At 45.8% G+C, this 27312-nt stretch overlaps 1 protein-coding gene and 1 pseudogene across 4 annotated transcripts; both read left to right on the forward strand.

Annotated features, from left to right (window-relative positions):
* Nucleotides 1-9850: 9850 nt before the first annotated feature.
* On the forward strand, nucleotides 9851-12555 carry LOC147961892 (uncharacterized; annotated as a pseudogene).
* Nucleotides 12556-21601: 9046 nt separating this feature from the next.
* On the forward strand, nucleotides 21602-23345 carry LOC147961893 (uncharacterized). Of its 4 annotated transcripts, XM_087535347.1 has the most exons (3): nucleotides 21602-22074; nucleotides 22625-22765; nucleotides 22835-23345. In XM_087535347.1, exons 1-3 carry the CDS (start codon nucleotides 21602-21604, stop codon nucleotides 23343-23345), a joined length of 1125 nt encoding a protein of 374 aa, XP_087391473.1. The 4 variants fall into 4 exon arrangements, with proteins under 4 accessions (XP_087391473.1, XP_087391471.1, XP_087391472.1 ...); XM_087535345.1 differs by having other exon boundaries at nucleotides 22625-23345; XM_087535346.1 differs by having other exon boundaries at nucleotides 22640-23345.
* The last annotated feature ends 3967 nt before the right edge of the window (nucleotides 23346-27312 follow it).

Below are 27312 nucleotides of genomic sequence, written 5' to 3' on the forward strand. Positions count from 1 at the left end.
ACTGATGGTGCCGCCGAGGATGCCACCACTGATGATGGCGGCGCACGCACAGATGGCAGCCAACCGAAGAGGCAACGGAAGGACCGGCGCCCGAGCATGCTCGGCAGCGTCAAGGAGGAATTTACTGAAGTGAACTCCGACGGGCATCCGACGGCGCCCAAAGAAGTAGTCAAGGGGTACTCGGTTCAGTGCGGGTGCATTCTCCGGAGCACCATCTCGATCAACACCGAGAACCTAAGGCATAAGGACCGAGGGAATTTGCGCAGCCTCCTCTTCACGAAGCTGCACGAACGATACAAGTTCCCCGCTGAGTTTGCAAACACATGCCTCTCAGGGAATAAAGTGAACAGTGCCGCCCTCACAAGGATGAGCACGGCCCTGTCTACTTGGAGAAGCACGGTGAAGGCAATGATTGAAAAAGGTGCTAGTTATAAGAAGATCAAGGTGAAATATCCTTTGATGAGCGAAGATGACTACAAGGAGTTCAAGATCAAGTGCGAGAGCAGCGCAACCTCTGAATCAAGTCAGTGGGGGAAAGAAATGCGGAAGTTGAACTTAGTGGTCCACCAACTCGGTCCCGGTGGTTACAGAGTGGCGGAGCCTATATGGGACAAGGAGGACGCGGAGCGTGCTGAGCAAGGCCTACCGCCCCGCTTTGAGAAATACCGTGACAAGCAGACCAAGAACTTTCTCAGGACCCGGTACAAGGAGGACCCAGTAACAAAGGAGCTTACCACGGATCCGAAGACCAGGGTGCTTGAGCTTGTTCTGGTAAGGAATACAGCCCCGCGTAATTAGCTCCATATGGTTGCATTCTAATTAATCCCCAATATTTCTAAATGGTTCACGTTCCTTCCGCAGGACAATGAAAGCAGTAGCGCGGGGTCGTCTCAGAGCTCCCCTTTCGACACCCCTTTAAATAGGGCGTTGAACGTAATGAAAAACAAGGATAAGCTCAGTAAGCCGACGTCAGCTGGTCGTGTGGCCGGCAAAGGCTTTTCCACAAAATGGTCGTCATACTATACCACTGGTGGGCGAAAGGAGAAAAAGACCAGCTCGGAAAGCCAGTCGCGCGAGGTTGAAGCACTCAAGGCACAAGTGGCGCGGATTCCGGAGATTGTCCAAGAGCAAGTGCAACAACAACTGGGAACGACGCTCAACGCCATGGTGCCTACGTTGATTCATGGGCTGACGACGTGGATTGCGGGCGACCAACAGGGGCCTCCCCCGATTCCCAGCTTCACGGCCAGCAACTCGCACAACGCGTAGGTGGCACCATTGGTGTCTCCGGCGGAGGCGGTATTCGTGTCTCCGGCGCTGGCACGGGCATTGGACCTTAATGCACTTGGGTATACGTTGGCCGGCACCTCGCCAGCAAGCGGCCCCTCCGTCAGTTGCACGCCCGCCGTTGGCGGTGCCTCCACATTAGTCGAGCTCAACGGCATCACGGTAACTAAGCCTCTCGGCCGATGACTTCATCTCCTTGCCTTTGACTGGGCATCCCTGACGCCATACATGTTTTCGCAGGGCGCCGCCGACGTTCCTTGCACTCTCCTGCACTTCGTGGGTGGTGAGTTGGTCGATGTCGCCAAGGGCAGAATCGTTCAACCGGGCAACCCCGTGTTCCACGGTAATCCGATGGGACCCACAGTGTATAGGGTCGAAGTGGTTCTGGTGCTGCCAGGCTGCGACGAGCTGTTACCTCCGATTCGACCCGCTGGGGCCGACGAAGAAGATGAGATGACCCTCAGCGCCTGCGTAAGCTGGCCCCTGCTTTGGCCGAAGAGCCAGATTCGTTTGGGGCGGGGGACACCACCCCACAGACAAGACCGCCAGTCGTGCCGGTGCCAAGCCATGGCAAGAATGCCGCAACGCTACCGGACATGCCGGACATCCCTATGGCACAGGATCCAGACATGCATATGGCACAGGATCCGGACGACGACGACAACGACGACGGTACATTTACCAACGTCGATAATTACTTTGCCGAACATGGGTACGGTGACGAGTTCTGCAGGCCTCTTTCTCAAGAACCCAACCAAGACGACCGCGATCTAGCTGGTACGGCGGAGAAACCCAATTGCAACAGGCGTCGTCTGGCGTTCAGTTCTCAGGAGACGCCTCCAGCTGCCGCCTTCACCGAGCCTCAGATAGCTGAGGTGCGAAATATTATCAGCCCCAACACGCTCAAGAAGGCGGTCTGTGAGCACGGTCCCATTACAGCAGATCAAGAAGAAGGGACGGAAACAAAAGGCTAAAAAGGGCGCCGGTGTGAGCCAGCCGGCACCGAGTACGATCCGTGCTCAAGACGGGCCACCTTCACCTAAGGATATGTCGAGGAGGGTGCATGTGGCGGGTAGGGCGATGCTACCGACAAATATGCTCAATACTGCAACTGGTGCTATGCGGAGTCTGCATGACAGTGTTCTTTCTTTGGAGAAGCGGCGTCTCAGAGAGAATGATGTGGCATACCCGGTTTTCATGGCCAAGGTGCCAGAGGGCAAGGGCTTTGTGGATGGCGCCATCGGGGGTACGATCGTCCTGCGGTTTGATGACATCTTTGCTATGTTTAACCTTCATCCGCTGCCCTACACCTTCGTTCGGCTGTTTTCGCTGAGTATGGAGATGCGGATCATTAGAGACAAGACCCCGGACATCGTGATAGTCGACCCATTCTACATGCGTGCCAAGCTCTTGGGCAGCGCTGGGGACCGCCAAGTCGCGAGTTCATACCTCGAAGGCATCATTCTGGCAAACCCAGATAAAGATAACTTCCTCGTGCCTTACTTTCCCGAGTAATTCATTCCCTAACCGTCCCGTAACATATGATTTCTTAGATTTCGATCGTTCTTTTTTTTCTAACATTCTGTGTTCTATGCAGTGACACACATTGCACACTCATCCTCTTAAGCCCGAAATATTCCATGGCCACGTATTTCGAGGCGAACCGTGACTCCAAGATAGACTACACAAATATCAAGAAAGTTCTTGATGATGTTCTCCCCGGCTACGCCAAATCTGGAGGCACCTTCACCAGGCCAGTTCGTAGGTATGGCGGGCACGTGTTCGCCCACAATACTAAGTTTGCTGCGTCAAGCAGCCGCCTGGTGGTCAGAAGGATGCCTACTACGCCCTCCATCACATGCGGGCGATCGTATGGGACCTTCATCAGCTTCTGCTACCAGATAATCTCAAAGATTGGGCCGCGAGCTTGTCGGCAATCCAGGACGCGGACATCAGACAAGAATTCTTTCGCATCCAGTCGGAGTTTGCGGAAATCATCCATCAAGATGTCCTTCATACCTCGGGGCAGTTCTACCTCAGATATCAACCGTCCAACAGTGAGATAGACACAATGCTAAAAATGCAGGCTGACAACGCCCGCGATTTCATGACCATCACGACAGACGGCGGCTTCATCCACGCTCCGGTCCCATGAGTCGAGTCGAAAGTAGTGATGCTATGTGTAGTTCTGAAACATTGATTGGCCCATGTTGTAATTAAACTTTAATGAATTGTATGTCTCTTTGGTTTGGATAGTCATTCAACTTAGATGTAATCGATGCTATTTATTAGTAGGACCATGAATCGTGCTATTAATGTCTTGCTTTTCTCTTTTGATCCTTTTGTTGCATACTTATATATTGCTTATGTATTGTCTGTTGTTTGGCTTGTGCATAGAGATGCCGTCGTATGTCGTGTACAAGGGTAAGGTTCCCGGAGTCTACGACGACTGGGAGGAGTGTCGGAGACAGGTTCACCATTTCAGCGGTAACAGTTACAAAGGGTACACCACTAGGGCGGAGGCGGAATCTAGATACGCCCGCTATCTAGCGGGAGAGAGGAGGGAGCGTTGGAGGAACCGGATGAAGACCAGTTTCATCGCGATGATGCTCATCGTGATGACCGCAGCTCTCTTCTATGTGATGGTAGTTTAGATGATCGATATCGACTTGTAATGTGAAGACAAACTCGCTACTCGCAGTCTCGAGACTTGTAATGTTCTATCTTTGTTTGGTCTTTTGAATTCAGAGACTAATATGATGAATTGTATTCGGAGAGTAATCTTCTATTGTATTCGATGAATCTGCTGTTGCTGTGTGGTGCTGTCTTTATTCTGTCTAATAATATATTTTGTAACTTGTGCAAAAATCAGAAAAGTAAAAAAATAAAACCTAATATTCATACTAATGACACCTCAAAGTGTGCCATTAGTATGCCAAAGGATACTAATGGCGCATCACTACACAGTGCGCCATTAGTGTGCCAAAGGATACTAATGGCGCATCACCCCACAGTGCGCCATTAGTATGCCAAAGCACATGGGTAAATATGGCCCCCTGGGAGGCATACTAATGGCGCATGTTGGTCTATACTTCGCCATTAGTATACCAGATACTAATGGCGCACCAGTGGTGCGCCATTAGTATATAATACTAGTGGCGTGGTACTAGTGGCGCACGAGTAGTGCTCCATTAGTAGGCAAAACTGGTGCGCCACTAGTAGGCCTTTTCCTAGTAGTGCGGGGGGGAGGATTTGGGGGTTTTGTATGGTTAATTAAGGTGTTTCATATATTGTGTTAGGTAGCTAATTAATTAATAGAGAGAAGTGTCCTCTCTTATCTCCGTGCTTGGTGGACACTACGTACTATACGTATAGAGAGCACTCGACACGCTAGCTAGTAAGAAAAAATGAACGAAACCGAAGATCGTCATGAACATATGCATACATAGAGAAGTGATATCGACCTCTCCTTCTCCGAGAGATTGGTCGAACAACAAGTTTTCGTATATCTATCCGACGCTACTGGCTACATATATACAATATAAGATCTCTTACAATATAATCCCCTAATTATATATGAACACAGGGTCCACATAGTATTCTCCGGCTTTATCGATCACGTGGTCAAGAAAGAATGCCGCCAATTCCTCTTGAATTCCTCGCATGCGATCTGGTGCTAGGAGTTCATCCCGCATCCGAAACATCTAATTTAAAGAAGGGTGTCAATACACATATATGAATGAATGAAACTCAACACAAAAGATGGTAATAAATTTAAATTCTGAATATTATTGCTTACGCACTTCATATTGTTTTTAGTGTAGCCCCGCTCACAGGTCGTGTGGCGGATGGACTCGCAAATGTAGTATCCATAGTAATTATTCCCGGCTTCCTGCCACAACCACTTTACAAGAAATAGAGGTCAATCAAACTGATAAGCAAGCATGCTAAATGGTATTGATGAAACTAGCACTTGAATCACTACGAGATGCGCGGAACATGCTAGTAGTACTTACTTTCGAGTGTTTAAATTCCAACTTCTTCGGCAGTCCCGGAGCTTTTGAGGTGATTTTTTTCCAAACCGTGCCAGACAAAGAAAACAATTACTTGATATCAGGAAGTGAACAAAGTTGCCGATATGGTGCGATAATGATCGATTTAACTTACTTCTCGAGCATTTGAGTCATGTCTGCATACTCCTGGGGATCTTTTCGTCTTGAGTCTAAGACGGTTACTAGTCCCTGCTCAAGCTTAATCTCTAGGAGAATATAGTAAAACCTGCGCACGCATGCATAACTCATCAATTACATTACTATAACCTCGACTAATAAGGAAAACCAAATATGCACAAGAAAGTAACACTCACTTGAAGTTGTAAGGAAAGAGTATTATAGCTTTGTTTTGATTTAATACCAACGATCGTAGCAAGTTCGCCTCGGTATCTTTTTCCTGACTTTCAACCAAATATGCATCTATGATATTTGTGTTAATGAACCCAGTATCACCGATTTGTCTTTTCTTCAATTGGACGATCTTCAATCTACATAATATAGTGAGGATAATTATAAATACATGCAATGAAAGAGCTGACCTATATATAGAGACTTAACGACAGAAGTAGTACTTACAGACAGTAGCAAGTGACCGATAATTTATCGAGGGCCCTCTGATTGAAAAACTAGAAGAACTCCTCAAAGGGAACATTCAATAGATCAGATCCAACGAAGTCATGCTCCTCTTTAACTCTCAGCGTCAAAGTATTCCTCCCCCAGACTCTCTGCAGGTTTTCATGTACCAATCATGGAATCTTCGCATCATCGTTGTTAGAGACCTTTCATCTTTGACGAGAGGCTTCCCGTACTCGTATCTGTGTTCTTCCACCTCCAAGAATTCATAATGTACATCGTCGGGTAGGTAATCTGCAAGATTGTTATAACCGGGCACCATCCTCGAATCGTTAGCGACGATATCGCTAGATACCTTGAGCGGGGGGAACGATTGGTTCGCTTGTTCGCCGAGCTGGGCAATTTTTTCATAGCTCGTCGTTCCGCTAACCTTTGATCACTGACAGTACTTCCCGACCGCTCCGCTTTGATAAATGAGCTTTGAATAATGCGCTCATAGTTGCCTTTCGACGGAGACTTTGGTGGTTTCTTCAGAGTTTCCACAGTGTGCTTCGCTTTCACCGGATCTACATTCTCCCCTGGAGGTGGATGTTTCTTTGCTTTCACCCCTTCAAAGAAGTTCCTCACTTCGTCTCGCACGATCTTCTCGTTTTCCTTCGGGGTCCTCTCGTATGGTAACTTCTCTGGAGTCTTCGGAGAAGGACCGAATCTGTATTTCCTCCCGCCTCTGGATGTACTGCTAGACGCCGGAGCAGACGGAGCGGCTGCGGCTGTCTTCTTTCCTTGCTTATGAGGAGGAGGACTATGACGTGCGGAGCAGCCGGAGCGGCGGTGGGTCTCTTCTGCCCTTGCTAACGAGGCGGAGAAGGAGTAGGCTGGCTGCTCAGGCACGCCAGCGCAGGCGGAGAAGGAGGCGGAGTGCCGCCACGCGCCGGAGAAGGAGGCTGAGTGCCCTGATCACTCGCCGGAGGAGGAGGCAGAGGAGGAGCCGGAGTACCCTGACTCGCCGGAGGAGGAGGAGGAGGCGTCCAGTTCGGAAGGTTGATGAGCTCCTTCCGCCATAGGCAGGGAGTCTTCAGAGAAGAACCCAACCGAGTCTCCCCTTCACCGGTAGGGTGGTCAAGCTCGAGGTCCTCAAATCCGTCTGTTATTTCATCCACCATCACCCTAGCATATCCTTCTGGAATCGGCCGGCAGTGAAAAGTTGCGCCAGGTTGAGGAGATGCAACAGAGCCAACAGCCGCCTTGACGTTCAAATTCTTCCATTGCATCATAAGGTGGAAATTTTGAGACTCCGTGATTAAGTCCATGGGGTAGCTAGCAGGAGCCGTGAAGACAGGCTCTAGCTGCTGCAGCTCGGTGGAAGCCACGCTGCTTCTCCGCTGATATGGCGGGGTAGCTTCGGGGGAAGCTTCGGCGGGTCGCTTGTTGTGATCTGCTTCTTGTTCCTCTATCGCTTGTACCCTTGCGTGCAGCGCCTGAATTTGGATCTGCTCCACTTTCTTCCTCCTCTCCTGGCATTTGTAACCGCCTGCGTCCAGAAACCCAGCCTTCCACAAAACGGAGCCTGGCGTGCCTCGTGTCTGTCCAGGTTGCTCAGGATTTCCGAGGGCCATTGTGAGCTCGTTGTTCTCTCTGTCTGGAACGAACATCCCCTCCTGCGCTGCGGTGATATACTCCTGAAGCTTCGTGATGGATATTTGCAGTTGCTCGTTCGTCCAAACGCACTTCCTTGTTACAGGGTCCAAGCTTCCACCAACCCCGAAGAACCAAGACTGGCAACGGTCTGGCCAGTTCCTCATCTCTGGTTCGACCCCTTTATCAATCAGGTCATTCTCAGCCTTGGCCCACAACGGCCGGGCTTTGAGGTAGCCACCTGACCCCGTGCGATGGTGATGCTTCTTCTTCGCAGCATTTTTCTTGTTTGTCACTGACATCTTCTTACTCTTGTCTGATGTCTTGTGGGCCACAAATGCGGGCCAGTGATCTCTGATCTTCTCATACCGGCCGGTGAATTCTGGTGTCTTATCTTCGTCGACAAATGATGTTTTCAGCTCATTCTTCCACCTCCTGAATAGTTCTGCCATCTTCTTAAGAGCATGAGACTTTATCAATTGCTATTTAACTGGCTTCTACAGATCCTCCTCTGCTGGTAGGGTGAAATTTGCCTTCAACGCGGTCCAAAGATCATCTTTCTGCATATCGGAGACATAAGACACCTCAGGGTCTTCATTCTTAGGCTTTAACCATTGGTGGATACTGATCGGGATCTTGTCCCTAACAAGAACCCCGCACTAAGCAGCAAATGCTTCCTTTATCCGGATGGGTTCAAGCGGCATGCCATCGCGCGCGATTGCTGTGATCTCAAACCTTTCATCCGAGCGCAACTTTTTCTTCGGACCTCATCTCTTTACCGAAGTTGTGCTCGATCCGGAGGGCTAGAAAAAAGAAGAAAGACGAGAGTTAATTAATATGTGTACATATACCAAAACAATGAATGCATCAATTAGCTAGTCAGCACAGGCTTAACTAATATATATACCTGGCTGAACTCGGTTCGGTCACCGGAGCCGTCATCACGGTCTCCTTCTTGCACGGGCATTGGGTCACCGAAGCCGTCATCACGGTCTCCTTCTTGCACCGGCATTGTGTCACCGGAGCCATCATAATCATAGCCTGCTTCTTCACCCTGTCCTTCCAGACCATCGGTTTCGTTGAGAAACGACATGACGGCATCACTTCCTTGTGCGATTATGTCCCCCAACACCGCTTCTGTTGCTTCGTCTCGGGGGTGCTTCATAGTTTTTGCAAATATTTACAACATGGCAATTATTATTCAAACATGACAGATGGATATATTAGTGGAAAACGTAGAACTAGCTAGCTAATCACAATAAGGAATCATATTAGTGGCCTCGACGCTGCTTCTCTAGGGTTTGGGGTGGCCTCGGCCACGCTTCAAGGGTTTGGGGTGGCCTCGACGACAACGCTCTTTTAACTTGGAAAATTTGGGTGGCCTCGAGAGAGTTTGTCGGGTAGGGGCGCGGCGGGAGGGGGTAGGAGACCGACCTCGTTTTTTTCTAGGGTTTGGGTGACCTCGAGAGTTTTGGTCGAGCGAGAGGGCCGGGGGTAAGAAATAAAAAGAGGAGAAGATCGAAGAAAAAAAGAAGAAAAAAAAGCCTCTTTTTTCCCTTTGTTCCTCTTCTTATTTATTTCTCCTCTTCTTCCTCTCCTCTTCTTCTCCTTTCTTCTTCTCCTCTTTTTTTCTTCTCCTCTTCTTTTTCTTCTTTTTTCCTCTTCTTATTTATTTCTCCTCTTTTTCCTCTCCTTTTCTTCTCCTTTCTTCCTCTTCTTATTTTCCTTTTCCTCTCATTCTTTTTCTTCTTCTTCCTTTCCTAGCTAGATATATAAAACTTCTCTAAAAAATGTAACTTTTGCATATATAAAACTTTTTCTTCTTCTTCCTTCTTCCTTCTCTTCCGTCTTCCTAAATATATAAAACTTTTCTAAAAATAAAACTAACCTAAAATTAATGTATTAAATCAGAGAACATATATAGATAAAACTTTTCTAAAAATCTAACTTTTGCATATATGTATACTTTAAAACATCATTACAATTGAAAAAATACATACATACATACAAAAAACATGTAAAAATACATACATACATACATACATATATGAACATACATAAAAAAATACATACATACATATATGAAAATCTAAAAACATGTAAAAATAGCATGTATAACTAAAAAAAATAGCACGGCGGCGGCGGGGCTGGCAGAGGCGCAGTGCTCATAGAGGGGGGAGCGTGCGGCGGGCGGCGTCGGGGCGAGCAGGGGCCCGGGGAGTGGCGCGGCGACGGTGTCGGGGTAGGAGCGGCACGCGTCGGGGCAGGGGTGGCACGCGTCGGGGCAGGGATGGCGCGTGACGATGGCGTCGGGCAAGGGTGCGGCTGACGGCGAGGGCACGGGCGACGGCGACAGCTGGGGCGGCGGGCGGCGAGCGGCGTCGGGGCAGCCTGGAGGCGTCTCGGCGTCGTCGGGGGCAACTGTGGCGATGAACTCTGCAAAATTGCGAAGTGTTACTTATATACCAGGAGCATTGGTTCCGGTTCATGGTACCAACCGGGACCAATGACCCCTTTAGTCCCGGTTGGTGGCACCAATCGGTACCAAAGGGGGGCATTCGTACCGGTTGGTGGCATTATTTTGAGCTATAAGACCCTGAAATTGAAAAGCATTTTGAATGAACTCTGAAAAGGTTGAAAGTTGGCATGGTATCATCATTTCACCCACATAGCATGTGCAATAAAGTAGAGAGAGTTACTACAATAACTGGATGCACTTCGTGTACAAAACGGACAACCTCTTTCGAAGTATGAGGGTTTCATACAGAAACTCGTCTGTTACAAAGGGATTTTATTTTTTAACTTATTTGAACTCCAGAGTTTTTCTGTGTTTAAAATGCATCATTCAAAGCCACATCATCAATTTTTAACCCTTTCTGACTTCATTTGTTATTTTTCATGCATTTACTGATTATTTTGAGCTATAAGACCCTGAAATTGAAAAGCATTTCAAATGAACTCTGAAAAGGTCGAAAGTTGGCATGGTATCATCATTTCACCCACATAGCATGTGCAAGAAAGTAGATAGGGTTACGGCAAAAACTGAATGCACTTCGTGTACAAAACGGACAATCTCTTTCGAAGTATGAGGGTTTCATACGAAAACTCGTCTGTTACAAAGGGATTTCATTTTTTAACTTGTTTGAACTTCATAGTTTTTCTGTGTTAAGAATGCATCATTCAAAGCCACATCATCAATTTAGTACATATAGCTCTCATGAATAGACAACTGACCAAATTAATAGAAGTTCATTATCACATTAAAAACAAAGTACATAATGATAGCTATATGTACTAAACGTATAGCTCTCCAGAGCATCTAGTTAAACCATACATTGAAACTATGTAAAACATTTCAATGCAACAACAAATGCGATCATAATCACAACCAAGGTAAAAATTGATCCAACAGCATAATGATACCAAGTCTCGGTATGAATGGCATATTTTCTAATCTTTCTAATCTTCAACCGCATTGCATCCATCTTGATCTGGTGATCATCGACGACATCCGCAACATGCAACTCCAATATCATCTTCTCCTCAATTTTTTTATTTTTTCCTTCAAATAATTGTTTTCTTCTTCAACTAAATTTAACCTCTTGACAATAGGGTCGGTTGGAATTTCCGGTTCAACTACCTCCTACATAAATAAAATCTATGTCAACTTGATGGGCATAATTGTCATAAACAATAAATGAACCAAATAGTTTTAAAAGATAATATATATACCACATCCGAATCATAGCCAGGACGAGGGCTGACGGGGGCGGATACCAAAACCATCGCACTATATAATAACAAGCAATAATAAAAGTAAGAAAATTAGACAAGTATCTATCTAAAGTAAGAATTTTTTTTCTTTCAGAAGAAGATAAGAACAAGAGGCTCACCACGGTGGTGCAGGCGACGAGATCGGCGCGGGCGATCGGCGGCGGTGAAGACGGGGACGGGACATGACAGACCGCTAAACCTAGACAAATCTCGGGGAAAATGGAGCTTGATGGTCGAGTTTAGATAGGAGAAAGCTTAACTAGCGTGGCTCGGGCATTTTATCAACACCTCATGTGCATAGGAGGTGAGCTAGAGCACCCAAATGCCCTCTCCTCGCCGGCCAGAAAAAACAAAGCACTGTGGAGTGTTCTGATGCGGCGACGGGGTATATATAGGCAACTCATTTGTCACGGTTCGTGGCTGGAACCGGGACTAAAGCCTAGCCTTCTGTCCCGGTTCAAGCCAAGAACCGGGACCAATATTTGTGGGCCAGGAGCGAGGCCCATTGGTCCCGGTTCGTGTCTAGAACCGGGACAAATGGGTCCATACGAACCGGGACCAATGCCCACGAGGCCCCGGCCGGCCCCCTGGGCTAAAGAACCGGGACAAATGCCGAGATCGTCCTCTGCGTGCCCACCCCAGAGGACCTCGCCCGCGCATGCGCCACCTGCAGCACCTTCCGACGAATCGCCACCAATGGCTCCTTCCGCCGCCGATTCCACCGCCCCCACGCCCCGCCACTCCTCGGCTTCGTTGACTGTGAAGGGTTCCACCCGCCCCTCCTGCCTCACCCCGCGGCGCCGGCCACCCGCGTTCACCCGCATCGCCGACTTCTCCTTCTCCTCCCACTTTAGTTGGACTGTCCGGGACGTCCGCGACGGCCGCGTCCTCCTCGCCCGTGACCCCGACCACCAGGTGGATGAGCAACCCCCAGTATTCACCGACCTCATGGTGTGTGACCCCTTGCACCGGCGATTCATCATGCTTCCCCCAGTGCCCCATGACCTAGTTGCTTCAGTGGAGGACCCAGACCCTGGTTCACACATTCCAACATCAAGGTATACATCCTCGTCTTCTCTTCGAGCACCAGATAATTGCGAGCCGCTGCATCCTAGGGCTTGGCGGATTTGCTCACTGGGGAGGGCGAGTTGACCATGATTACACCGCAGCACCCTTTGTTTCTCGGGCACTATTATGCTTGTGTATGCGTCTAGTGGAAGTGGAAGACAAATGAAAGGTGGAAGACGTTGCTCGTTCTGGATACTTGGAGGATGGAGTTCTCGATTGCTGACCTGCCACTCGAAGCATGGAACATGGCAGATATAGCTATCGTGGAGGCAGGGGAAGACAGGCTTGGGCTGTTGGGTATTCGTGATGAATTTGAGGGTATCCTGTGTTATATGGTTGGGTGAAAACAAGGTGAGAATCTTAGCCACTGGCAGATGGAGAAGACAATCTCGCTAGATTATAGCTACCATCATTGTATCGGAGTTGCAACAGGGAGGTATTTGCTCCTAGAAAGGGAAGAAGGCTCGCTGTTTTAGGTGCCTTGGGTTGGACCCGCCGAATATGGAACATTTCTCACTTGATGTCGAGACATTGCATCTTGAGAGTGTTTGGTGTAAACCTATCTCGTCTGGCATATCAAGGACACACTTATATACCAACTTCCCACCACCGTTGTTGTCTTCACCGACAATATGAATGGGTAAATTTTCTGTTGCATCACAGTTATCTATTTCCCTTCATAGTTACTCCCTTTGTAAACAAATATAAAATGTTTTAGATCACTAAAGTAGTGATGTGAAACGTCTTATATTTATTTACAGAGGGAGTATTACACAAATTTTCTAATGCCTGATAACTCATTATCACAACTGACCATTCTTGTTTACACAATTTAGTAGTGGTTACTTTTCTTCCTTGTGGGAGAGATAATCAAGCTCAGGAATATTAGTTTAATTCATTGTTTTGTTTGTTCCATTGGCCGTTCTAACGATAGTCAGATACGACAAAATAACTATGACATAGCTTATACATCACCTGTTATTTTAGGTCTAGTCAATTCACAAAATTGCTAGATCACATCATTTATTTGCATGGACTAGTTTTTATCGTCAAGGCCTTTGAAAATAAATACAAGTATAGATCCAGCTTACCTTTGGAGGAGGCAATTGAAAAGGTATAGTCGTGTCGTCGTACATCCCAGCCTTTCCTTCCATTTGGATGGTTCTGATCTCAAATGTTTTACCGTGTGCTTTAAGGCCTAGAAGGCCCGGCCCAATACATGAATATATCATTGCTAAAAAAAGGTAACATTGGTTCACAAATTAGGATTACTCCAGGAGCTCGATGCTTGTTCTTAATTCCACGCAGTCCCGAAATTATCTCCATGTGTGCTGCCGCACTATTTGCTCATGATCGTCCTCCGATGTTGCATCATGTGCTTGCTTCTTGGCCACCAACGCTTCTCACTGCCCATTATGCTTATGCTTCTCACTGCCCATATTCCACCAGCGGGAGCCGGCGCTACTTTGTGTTGCTGCACTAGGGACCAAATACACTACGGGAAGCAAGTTCGGCAATCTTGGGTAGAGCAGTGATGAATCAAATGCCGATGCGCAAATAGTCACAAATACAGGTGGGATAAGGCATAACGATAGCATGGCAGAGCTGGCTCATCCACATATACCGGGCCTTTCTAGGGACGCTGGCTCATCTAAATTTTCTATTGCATCTCAGTTATCTGCTTCCCTTCATAGTTATCACGCAATTTTCCTAATGCCTGATACGTAATTATCACAATTGTTCATTCTTGTTTACATGATTTGGTAGTGGTTATCTTTCTTCCTTTGTGGGAAAGCTAATCAGCTCAGGAATATATTTGTGATTCATTGTCTTGTTTGTTCCACTGGCCATTTTTAAGATAACCAGACAAGACAAATTAGCTTATACGTAGCCTGTTATTTTAGGCCTCATCAATTCACAAAATGCTAATCATAGTATTTATTTTGGAGGACTACTTTTTATGGTAAAGGTAATTGAAAAGGAATACAAGTAGAGCGATGCTATACACACGATGAAATTGCAGCCAACGTGTGCACGATCCCATGTGGCAGCACAGCAGCGCACGTACATGCAGGAGGGAGTTGGTTTTTCTATTAGCTGATGCATGCACACTGTGTAGTTCGCAGATCGTGCAGTCCGTGTCGTGTGTGAAGCCATTTCGATACAAGTATAGATCCACTTTAGCTTCGGAGATGGTAATTGAAACGGCATAGTCGTGCCATTTTACATCCCAGCCTTTCTTTCCATTTGGACGGTTCCGATTTCAAACGCCTTACGTAGTGCTTCGAAACCTAGAAGGCCCGGCCCAATACAATGATTTTTTTTGCGACGACAATATAAGGACATTTCATTGTTAAAAGAAGTAAAACTGGTTCAAATTAGGATTACTCCAGGTGCTTGCTGCTCGTCCTTAATTCCACGCAGTCCGAAACTATTTCCATGCTTGCCGCCATACTCACAACCGCTTGCTCATGATCATCCTCTATCGCTCCTTCCTGTGCTTGCCTTTGGGCCGCCAAAGCCTCTCTCTGCCCATGCTCACTCTCTGACGCTGGAGCTTCTCACTGCCCATGGTCTCCTGGCTGGAACCGATGCTACTTCGTGTTGTTATACCAGGGACCAGATACACTATGGGAAGCAAATTCTCCAAGGCTTGGGAGCATATTATGGCCAAGAGTGACGAACCGAATGCCGATGCTGGAAACAATGAGAAATATGGGAGGGATAAGGCAGGTTGATAGGAACAAGGAGTTAGGAAAATTCTAAGGTGTTTCTCGGGTCCAATTGCTCCTTTCTCAAAAGAAAATCCACAAAACCCAATAAAAATCTTTGATCTTTTGAATGAGTTACTGTTCTTATGCCAGAGCTTGCTTCTATGCCAGGCTTTTCCTGGGATGCTGCTAGTGCTGCAAACACATAGTAAAACGTTGAGATCGGAGCCATCCAAAAGGAAATTAGTGGCCTAAGGTGTACAATTACAACACAATTATGCCTTTAGAGTAGTGTTGGCATCTCTGTTGGATGGCAGATGACACGCATAGTTTGTTGCATGGTTATGCCTTTAGAAGTTATTATTTGTACTGGTATACTCTACTAGGTACCTTACCAAGTCCTGTAACACAAAGCAACCAAATTTTGCATGACCTAAGTTTTGCCGCACTGATTTTGTTATGTTTACATTCCTTTGTGTAGCTATATATTCCAACTTACAAGTATTGCAAAGTTATAGTGCTGAACACATAAAAGTGATTGTTTGCAGTTGGCCAGTTGCATATTCCAAATTCAGTTGAGACCAGTACCAATTGGACGAAATGATACCCTGCTTCTGCCTTTGATACGACTATTATTTCAGGCCTAATATAAGACCAATGATTTGTTCCATTCTGCTCATAAGCTCTTGAAACAATTTGAGCTTAATTTCTAATTTTTATTTATTTTGCTCAGATTCCATGGAGTCATAGTCAGATCAACGTTCATGTCCGCAAAGCTCAGGGAGATTGTGATTGCAACACCACGGATTTCTCGCAGAAGGTGGCCACACCTTGCTTACAAGATGTGGGAATCTGCGGTGCTGCACTTGGTACTACTGGTCATTTTGCCATTCATGTTCACGTGGCTTAATTAATAGTGGTTGTTTTTCTTGTGCTTGTGGGAAAGCTGATGGAACATAACTGTGTTATCTGTTGTCTTGTTTGTTCAAACTGCTGCTCAAAGGAATCAGACGAGGAAACAAATCAGTGACATGCATCAACTATTAATTTAGGCCTCCTGAAATCACAAAGTACTAGAACCTGACAATTATTTTTGACGAATAGTTTGTGAAGGTGAAGTACGACTCATCTTGTTCGCGTATATAAATCTATCTAGTGTCAGTTGTTTTGAAATGAATCTGACTGGTATGGTTGCAAAAAAGAGATCCGTTGCTGCTCTGAATAGAAAGAGCAGCTTGTGCTTAGAAGCTGTGTGATTTAAATCAGCCTCATAACATCAGTTATAGGCAGCTCAACATTTCACACCCAGTATAAGTATAATATATGTATATATATGATTTAGAGGACCACATAGATTGTTGAGTGTGGCTGCCCAACGACCTAAGTTGAAAGTTTGTTATACTACTAGGTAATATACGACGTCCTGTAAACGAAAGGTACACCCTCTGTTCCTAAATATCAGATGTTTTGTCTGCTCAATTTGAACTGCCAAAACGTCTTATATTTGGAAACAGAGGTCGTACCACTTCTGCTTGACCTGTGTTTTCTAGGACTCATTTCGCCATGTTTACATGCCTTTTTTTGGCTGTATATATTTGAACTTCTGAATACTGCTATTTGCTGCCCCCTCCGTAGCGCAGTTTTGACGAGGCAGAACCCGCCAGCCTGATGTGTATGTTTTGGTTAGTGTAGAATCGATCTGGTTCTTCCCTGCCTAAGAGTGTGACATCTGAATCAAGAATGATTCAGCTGGCAGTGGTCATGCTAATTGTATGGAGGAGGAATGTTTTCTTTTTGTTGATTGTCCTTCAAAACCCCCCTATTTTCCCCGCTTTGGTATCCTAATTTAGAAGGCGTTATTCCTTTGATATTCTTGTCAGCCTATGATACTATATCTAGCCAATAGAATATCTATAGTTTATTCCTTTTGCTCCCGGAGTAATGAATATGTACAGACGGAATCGAATTTAGATCAGTATTCCTCTTCTCTATTGTTTGAAAAAAAGGGTCTTGTTTGTTAAGGTCGAGTCAATTTCTATGACGTGGACTTATCACAAAGTGACCCTGATGTCTATGTTCTTCCTTCCATGCTGCCTCTAGCTTCCGTTTGTGTAACATTGATGTGTCTGGCTGTTCCCTGCCTAAACAATGTGACATTGAAATTAACATCGTTGTGGGCGTGAAGTTAGAAGTTTATCACTGCCACTCTACCAGGTATAATATTCGAAGCCCGCAGCACAAATCTACCAATTTTGCATGATCTAAGTTTTCCAAGACTTGATGATTTATGTTTACATGCCTCTAGATGACTATGTATTCCAGCTTGCATTGCATATTATAATGTTCCCGTGCAAATAAAGATGTGTGTTTTCATTTACAATTTTCAAATTCAGCTGAGATCAATCTTACCTATGGGACAAAGGCTATTCTTTGTCAGCCTATAATAGAATATCTACAGTTTGTTCTTTTTTGCTCATGTAGTGTTGAGTTTGTACAAATAACTCTTTAAAAACGATTGAGTCAGAATGTAGTCATGTCTTTGTTCCTCCTTTCATGCTACGGGTAGCTTCGGTTAATGTAGTAACATCGATCTGTCTGTTCGCTGACTAAGAGTGTCGGCCCCAGACTCCCAGTTAACCAAGAATCTAGCACTTATCACTTACCAGTGCTGCCTTCTCTCGATATGACGCTACCCCTTGTTATCACTAGTTCGCTACGTATTGGGGCACACATGTTTCCAGAACTAATCTAGTATTTTAACCTTGCTTCAATTTGAGACTCTAAATCAGCTTAGTTATGTTTCTGATTGAATTTAAATACTCCCTCCAATCTACTAAAGTTGAACTAAGAGAGCATCAATTAATTTGTATCAGAGAGAGTAGTATAATTTAAGCTTTGAGCATGACAATCAATCTGTTTTTAATTTCTTTCAAAAGAATCTGTTTTTTAGTTAGTAGGCTATGTAGGTAACTGAATTGTATCATGCGTGGGTTTTCAATTTGTAATAATTTAAGCCATGAGTTGCAGCAGAGAGCACAGGAAAGTGTCATCAACATTACTATATCGTATCTGTTACTACTGGGAATACAAGATAGTTAAAGAGGAGGAGCTCAATTAGTATTATCCTTTTGGTTTCGTGAATCCCTGTTGCAGGGTCAATACGGTGAACCGTTGGTTTCTCTAGCTACTAGTGAGATCTTTTGAAAATCAACCATTGGTTGTATGCTTAGAAGGGTAGTTGTATCTCCAAGATCAATCAGCTTCACGCCTCTCGGTTTGCCGAGTCCCTTGCCTCTCAATCTTGCTAAGTTATTGTTGTTCCCCAAGAGCATGGCTAGGATTTGGGCAATGTGGTAAGGGAGGTAAAATTTGCAGCTTTTGTGGTTATGCTAGTTAATATATGGCCTTTGGTACCCCGCAAAAAAATGCCTTTTGGTATTTTTCACGAGGGGGGGGGGGGGGGGGGGGGGAGGAGGCGAATCATTCATGAGCATACTTAACAAAGGCACAAACAATTACTCTCCACCCCTGGTCTCACATCTCTTCGTAAAATAATCATCTTAGTGTTATAACTGATGTGTATCTATCTAAATGCTTTTATGTAATCCTTGTATGGTTATTTTTGGGAGATGTTGTTTTTCCAGCTGTCCCTGAATTGTGCAACTTAGGTAATTGTTTTTCGAAGTGGAGTACACCAAAATTCCATTTTGAGACTTTGGTTTTAGGTTGTGTTAGGCACTGCGGTGATTATTAGAATCTCATTTGCCCCATCCGCTTTTACCTAGTTTAGTGTTTGTGTGGTCTGATTTTGAAGTTTATTGTTTTTTGAAGTATGTCACATGGCAGTTTTATATTAAGAGATGACATTTTTATATTTAAAGAGATGACACTTTTGTACTAAGAGATGGCATTTTTTATCATTAAGAGATGGCAATATTTAATTGAGAGATAACAATTTTATATTTAGAGGTGGCATTTTTATATTTTAAAGAGATGGCAGTTTTGTATTAAGAGATGGCATATTTTATTATTAAGAGATAGCATTTGTATATTTTTAAGAGATGGCAGTTTTGTATTAAGAGATGGCATATTTTATTATTAAGAGATGTCATTTGAAATTATTAAGAGACTGCATTTTTTATTTTTAAGAGATGACATTTTTGTAATTAAGAGATTGCATTTTCAATTAAGAGATGGAATTTTTTATTTAAAGAGGTGGCATATTTTATTACTATGATTTGTCATTTTTTAATTAAGATATGGCATTTGAAATTATTAAGAGACGATATTTTTAATTTTTAAGACATGGCATTTTTAAATTAATAGATGACATTTTTTAATTAATAGATGGAATTTTTTATCTAAATTCGGCACTTTAAACGGCAGCGAATGCGCCCGGGCACGACCGCGGACACTAACTGGTCAAGCCTCAAATTTGCCTTCTCACAACTGGACACCTCAATTATCATATCTCAAATTCATACAAACTCATGCAACTATGTCGATGCATTACACACATCGTCCGGCTACTCCATCATTACTAACATGTCACCCAGGTCACCCGACTACCAAAATTTGGCATGTTTGGCTATGGTGGAGATCATCCACGGCTGTACTTGCCCTTCCTGGCGTCCTTGTTGTATTTCTCGCGGAACTACCGGTCGAAGATGTGGTAGGAATCGAGCCGGATCCGCTCCTTGCCGTCGCTGTCCTTGCCGTCGCTGTCCTCCTTCTCCTCCTTAAGTGGTAGTCCGGCAATGACACGGACCGCCTGATTCTGCTTTCGGGCGAGGGCGAGCGTGTTCCTCCACTGTCGTTTCTTCACAATGCGAGCGTGGATGGCGTCCTTCTCTAGGCCGCCTGCGCCGCCGCATCAACCGCCATTTCCGCCGCGAAACGGGCCTCCGCGGCCCTTATCCTCTCCTTCCCACAGCGGGCTGCCCGTTCCTGGTGGGACTCATAGTCCGCCCGACCCGTGATGGGGAAGGAGAGATTTTCCGTTTGCCGGGACCATGATGATCCAGCCCAAGAGGACCCGAGTGCCCGTTGAGCTAACGTTATAGAGTCACGTCGGACAGATCCTTCTGTCGGCTGGGCGTTGTCCTCCCGGGAGCAGCAGAGTGCAATGCGGACCGCCATTGCCTCCTACAACCCGCACGGGATGACACCCCAGTTGACGTATCCGGACTAGTCGGAGTCAGATCCGATGCCCACCATGCCGGAGATGGCCGGAAATCGCCAGAGGTGAGCTCCGGTGGCGGAGGGAGAGGAGTGTGAAGTCCCTAGGGTTTGGTCCGTCGAGCGGACGGGGATGAATATATGTGGGGTTAGGTGGGCCAGGCGCGCCCGGGCACACCCCATATCCGCCCCATATTTGCGCTGGATATGTGGGGTGCCGGTCAGCCCGGGCTTTTGAGGCCCGTTTGAGGCGTCTGTCTGGGTCAAAATTTCATGACCGGTGAGTGACCGGGTGGCCGTCCATACGTTTGAGGAGGGTTTGGGACGCCCGGCTGTAGATGCTCTTACAGAAACTGACTGGGCAACGCCTATTTCAACGACATGAGAAAATTACGAGTCCCCCTAGCCCCACTCCACCCAAGAAAGGCAAGAAAGCTTTATCGTACTGTCGTTCCGAGGTTCTTGGCAGTCAGCTCCTCCACACCTTGACCTTCCCTACCCTACCTCACTCGAGGTTGACAGGGAAATGGCCTCGCCGTTGATGACAATCCCTGACCACCTGCAAGCAAAGACATTCATCTAACTACTTGCCCTCCCCACCTCACTTGAGGTTGGTAGGGAAATGGTCTCATCGTTGATGGCAATCCCAGACCACCTCCAAGCAAAGATATTCGTCTGACTACTCGCCATCCCCACCTCACTCGAGGCCAGCATGGAAATGGCCTCGTCGCTAATGGCAACCTCCAGACCACCTCCAACCAAAGATCTTTGTCCGGGTATTCGCCGCCCCCAATGTCACTCAAGTCAAGGTCAATCAACTTAGAGTAGATGCCCGTTTGAGTTTTGTTACAAGACATATTTACCTTTATGAAAGACAAACAAGTTCATTATATATGATGGACAAATATTTTGACTAGGCGAAACTTATTTCATCTATATACAAAGTAAAGAAAAAATATCTATCATACACTCAACTATGTTTACAAAGCACAGCCGGACTTGCCAATACAAAACTGAATCTATTTTTTTGAGCTCATACAAATCTGAATCTAAATGCTCTCCAAATTGGCACTCTAGCAGTTTGAACAAAACAAAAAATGGCATGAAGGACGGCCCCGTATGGGCCCAGAGATGTTCCGCTACGCATTCTTGCCGTTCTAAGACCCAGAGATCCAGATGGCAGCACAAAAAATCGCTCAACTGAACTCCAGCAGCACACAACACTCCCGATCCCATCTGGTCTAGCCGTCGTCGTCGTCGAGGGTTTCCGGCGGCCGGCTCCCCCGCCGGCCGGCTCTCCCCTCGCCCGGCCTCCTCTTCCCAATGGAGACCAGCCAGAAAACTTTGCCGGACATCCCCGGCGACCTCTTGGAGAAGATATTCCTCTGGCTGCCCACCCCAGAAGACCTCGCCCACGCCTCCGCCGTCTGCGTCACGTTCCGCGGAGTCGTCACCGACGGCTCCTTCCTCCGCAGCTTCCGCCGCCTCCATGCACCACTAGTCCTCGGCTTCTTCGCGCATAGCCAGTTCCATCCCGCTCCGCCGCCTCACCCCTCCGCGCCTGCCGCCCGTGCGCTCGCCCTAGCCGCTGACTTCAGCTTCTCCTTCCTCCCCTCCTACTGCAGATGGGGCGTCCGCGACAGCCGCGACGGCCGCGTCCTTCTCGCTCGCAAGCCCGAAAAGGACGAGGAGCCCCCGATCTTCACCGAGCTCGTGGTGTGCGACCCCTTGCACCGGAGGTACATCCTGCTCCCCCCAGTGCCCGAAGATCTAGTGGCATCGGTGGAGAACTCGGCATTGTTTGGGTACCGCTCGAAATTTCGCGATCCCGAGCGGTTACCGCTACCCCACAGAAAACACTCATACCAAGCAAAAAAATTCGAGTTTTTTTGAAATTTGAATTCAAACGATCACTGTGCTGTTAAATAAGCGGCATCTCTCATGTAGCAACGGTGCTCACACTGGCATAGTGGCAAAGGCTTGCTTTGTGGAGCTGCAGGTCGCGGGTTCGAGTATTACCTACCACACTTTTTCTTTCTTTTTTAGAATGCGAAAGTAAAAAACTAACAGAGTTGAAAAATTCTGGAGCCGCAGGAGTCGAACTCGAAATCTCTGACCAAGCGGCATCGGTGGGTGCGTGTGTTCAGCCACTACGCTAGGAGAAAGTCTGTCATATCATAGAGTTAAAAGTTTATCTATATCAAATTTGAAATATTTGAATTCAAAATTTGATTTTGAATTTCGTCCGAATTTTTTCCGGTATTTCGTGGTTACCGTGGGAACCGTGAATTTCGGTGCCCCTCGAGAAAAAAGGCTCGCTTGGGATCCAAAACCTTGGAACTCGGTCAACAATTTTTTCGGGCGCTTTTGTGTGCCCTTCCTCATTTCACCCAACAAGGCTGAAGAGACTGACTTCAGAGTGATCTGGATGGCACGTTGTGGAATTAATCTGGCCGTCCTCGTCTTCTCTTCGAGCACCGGGGAATGGCGTGCCGCCTCATCGTCCCAGGACTGGAGGGATATAGTCGTTGTCAGTGACCCTTTCTGTTTTCTGAGGCCTCATTTCGCAGGTGGCTGCATCTACTGGGACTCGCCGTTAAACCAGAACAAGTTGCTCGTGCTTGACACTAAGACTATGGAGTTCTCCATTGCAGATTTCCCACCTGGAGAATGGGACGAAAAATTAGCTATTGTCGATGCAGGGGAAGGCAGGTTTGGAATGTTTGGCATCCATGATGGAGATGAAGGTGGTGAATCTGTTCTTAGTTATATGGTTGGGCAAAACGAAGGTGAGAGTTCTGGCCAGCTGAAGAAAGTCTCACTAGGTTATGGGCATCAGTATTATTTCACAGACTATGCAACACAGAATTACTTGATCCTATTAAGGGCTGAAGCTAGCCCGTACGAAGTCTTATCACGGACCCCATCAAAGATAGAATTTTTCTCACTGGATGTCAAGACAGCGCAGCTTGAGAGGATGTTTATTGAACCTTCCAAGTTTGGTTGTTCTCGAGCGCACATATATACCAACTTCCCGCCATCATTATTGTCTTCACCAACAATATGAACTGGTAAGCTTTCTATTGCATCCTAGTTATATTATATCATTCCCTTCATGGTTATCTCCCAGCTTGTTCATTACTGCAGTTGATTGTTTGTCTAGTGGTTATTTATATTGTACTTGTGGAGAAGCTAATCAAGCACCGGTACCTAATTGTGATTCGTTGTTGTGTTTGTTTGTTCAAATTGCTGTGCTTTTTTAGAAGTAAATTGTTATGTTTTCAGAGACTCAGACAAGAGAAAAGATCTTTGGCATAGCTTACGCATCCACTATAACATTAATTAGGCCTTATGAAATCAACAATTATTTTCGAGGAATATTGTGTGGTCAAGGTGTAGAAGGATTGATAGTTGCAGTTTACCTTTCAACTGTTTCACTCACCTCACGAAAATGCATGCCATTCAAGCACATCTCATCTTGTTGCCTTTTTTATAAATAGAAGAAGTGTTGATGTGCACATCTATGATATTATCTTTGATACTGTTTCGTTATAAATATGCTTAACTGCTATGGTCTGTATGGCAGCTTGATTCGAATCCGCCTCACAACATCCGTTATAGGTGGGGCACTGTTTCTTTTTCTTCCTTTTAGATAATAGTTTGAACATTTCACCTGCGTATTTCGGAGTCTTCCCTGCATATGCATGCCAAATATGTAAACATTAATCTCTATGTCGCGTGGTGGTTCACATGCCAAAAAATTGCTGCAGCCGTCAAATATGGGGCCTCCCCACGAACTTTCCAGTAATGTCTCCTTGTCTTCTCCCATCTCCATGAGAATTTCCGTGTCCGCCTTATCTCCCCAGTATCCACGCCAGCAACCACAGCTAGCAATAACTCCAACAACAATTGTCTCATGGTGCCGCCACGGCAACTACGATAACAAGGACTATGACACAAGGCGGAAAAGAAAACAAGGAAAAGCAGAATGACAATGATTGGTCCGATTGAGCCCGGGCCGCCGACGCCCCGGCCTGACACGGTGGAGACAAGTCAGGCGAGACGAGCCAAAGACGATGCGGCTGACTGCGAGCCGCGAGCCATGAAGAAACTAGCGGTGGGGTGGGAGGTGATGCAGGTACTTGTGATTGAGTTTAGACCCCCCCCCCCCTTCCCACCAGCTCCAGCAGGATTTAGAGAGATGGCCGGGGCAGTGAAGCGGCACAGCAACGGCGCTGGCCAAGGGTTGAGAAATGACAAAATTGATTCTCCATGGCCCACCTCACAAACTTACACCAAATCTAACCCTTTCTCTGAACGCCAACCTCTCTGGCGTTGAATTTTCCTGCGCCACATACCTCAGGTTTGGAAAAAAAATACCGTTTTCACGATCAAAACAAAGGTTCCGGCGTCAACGTCATGGAGCTTTTAGAACTCAATGATATAGTCCATTGCATTGACCCCCATCATGAGCTCAGCGCCATGGATTGTAATGTTGACCTCTAATAGCTCGACACCATTGTTTGTGGCGTTGACCATGGAATGTTTGTTTTGGCAGCGAAAACGCTTTGTAATTTCCAACGACGAGGTCCGCCACTCCTCCCCCCTAACGACTCCATATGCCGTAACTGCTTTGGGCATTGTTAAACTAAAACAAACAAAATTTAGGCTGCCCAAGTTTTTCTTTGTTTCGCAGTTCATGTAGACTAAGTTGTTTACCTCCAAGTCTCCGTAAAAGCCGACTAGGTTGTAGAAGGCCTAAAGTAACAAAAAGGTAGCTGGGGAAAGCTCCAGCTAAGTTCTTCATCCCAAGGTGTGATGCAAAACAAAATAACACAAAAGGCAGGCTCGACAAAAGGAAAATACGCAAGACAGACTTCAGTGTGCTACAAACAACAATTTTCCTAAAATAATTGCTAGCAGATGACACAATGAGATAACAAAACGGCATTCGTTTTAATAGAAGGTTGCAAGAACGAGCAGCCTGATCTTGACATCAGATCAGCCCTTCACACAACTTTTTGCCAGCCTTTCTTGAAGCACCTGAAATTAGATGTAGCAAAAACCAAGTTCATCTAAAACAGCCTTAAACTGAAGAAAAGGATGAAATCTGAATAATGCTATATGAACACAAGCATGTAGAACACAAGGATGTAATTTAGAACTCCTCTGGAAATACAATATGTTCTTTTTAAATTTGAATCAAGGAATAACAAGTATAAACTTAGTCACTTACATGAAACAAATATACGTAGAGAGGCAAAGATAAAGAATGCAAAGCCAACAAAATAAATATTTAATACTTCTGGACAGAGAGAAGTCTTTTCTGATTCCCCTAGCCTCTCCTTATGGGGCAGGGTCTATTGATATCCATCATCAAATGTGCTGCCAAAAAACTGGTTAACGAGAAAAATGATAAGTGTTAGGAAAGCAACTTATCTTTATTGAAGGCCCAAGGGGCATATATATATTACACAAGACTTGAGGTGCAAGGAAACTAAACATAGACTAATAAGGACTCCTAGACCAATACTAATACTCCTTAACACCCCCCCTCAAATGCAAAGCGTATGCAATAGCATTGCATTTGAAGAAGTGTAATACTAAAAAAAATGATAATCCAAATCCGCGTCTTGAGAGTGTCGTCGTAGCATGAAGAGTCTTCAAAACCTGTCGAGTCGCCAAAGGGGATAACGAAGAGATGGCACATCAGAGGAAGACACCGCACCAATAGAAGATACAATAGAAGTATCAAGAGAAGATGGGTTGTTAAAAGAAGATGGCCATCAAGAGAAGAAGCATTGCTTAAAGAATCATGGCCCATGAAAACTGACAGCGAAAGAAGCTCGGCGGCAAGAGAATGAGCTTAGATCAACAATGCAAAGAGAGGCCATAGAAATCCTATAGAGAGGACAATGACCAGAAAAAGGCTGACGGACAAAAGTTTGGTGGACTCGCATGACATGAGAAACACAAAATATCAACGGATTTGGTGGACACAGCAGAAAACAAGGAAGGTAAAATCTAGGAAGCATACACGACACAAAGATGCAAAATCCATCGTGTATGCAGAAGACATTGGACTCCTTTTTTTTGTTGTTGAAATCAAGATGGGAACGGAAAGACAGCAGCTAGTATGCAGGAGCGAACTCAGCAGCAAAGCAGCAGCTATAGCACAGCAGCCTGAACGCAGCAGCACGCACATCGATCTGGAGCTGGACGAGGTAACCCGATCTGGCGCACAGGTGCGAACGCAGCACAGTAGCCAACCAGGCGAGGCGGGCTTTGATCCATGCAGGCGATCACGGCTGTGCAGGCGCACGTCATGGGCGCACTCGTCACCAGTTTGGATCCAGCGAAGCAGCTGGGCGGCAGGTGCCCCGCGAACGACAGCAGAAGACGAGATCGACCCAGAGAAGAATAGATTGACCGAGAAAAAAAAACTAGTGGATCGTAAGGACGAATTGCGGCGTCCGGAGACCTAAACCTAGGCTCTAATACCATGTTAGGAAAGCAACTTATCTTTATTGAAGGCCTAAGGGGCATATATATATTACACAAGACTTGAGGTGCAAGGAAACTAAACATAGACTAATAAGGACTCCTAGACCAATACTAATACTCCTTAACAATAAGAACTGAATAAAGATAATAAAACACATCCAATCCTGATGAAGAATGAAAAGAAGAATTAATGGTGACTGAAGAATTCCTAGAATGAAAACTAACTGAAGGACTGAACATTCATACTCAATCTCAGCTGCGAGATAATGCTAGATGATAAGTACTATAAATAAAGTGTGGTCGCCTACAAATAGCTGTCAATTTTGCAGGATAGACTGAGGAACAAAGGCTGATGAAATATTAATAAAATGAAAGAGGAACGAGGCAAAAAGACTGAGGAATGTGTTGCACGGTGTATTACGGCTGACCACAACATGTACCAATGATGTTTTGAAGTGATTTGATAGAGATGCGAAGAGGGACTGACTCTTGACATCCTTGTTAGAGTCTTCGTAGCCGACTCGGCATGC

The sequence above is a fragment of the Triticum urartu genome, chromosome 7A, assembly GCF_056163025.1.
Source record: "Triticum urartu cultivar PI428250 chromosome 7A, HENAU_Tu73, whole genome shotgun sequence".
Taxonomy (NCBI): domain Eukaryota; kingdom Viridiplantae; phylum Streptophyta; class Magnoliopsida; order Poales; family Poaceae; genus Triticum; species Triticum urartu.

Excerpts from the sequence above, each read along its gene's own strand:
- LOC147961893 (XM_087535345.1), top strand. The coding sequence starts at position 21,602 with ATGGAGACCAGCCAGAAAACTTTGCCGGACATCCCCGGCGACCTCTTG. Across the intron at positions 22,075-22,624 it reads GCATCGGTGGAGAACTCGGC|CAACAATTTTTTCGGGCGCT; the intron begins ATTGTTTGGGTA and ends TTGGAACTCGGT.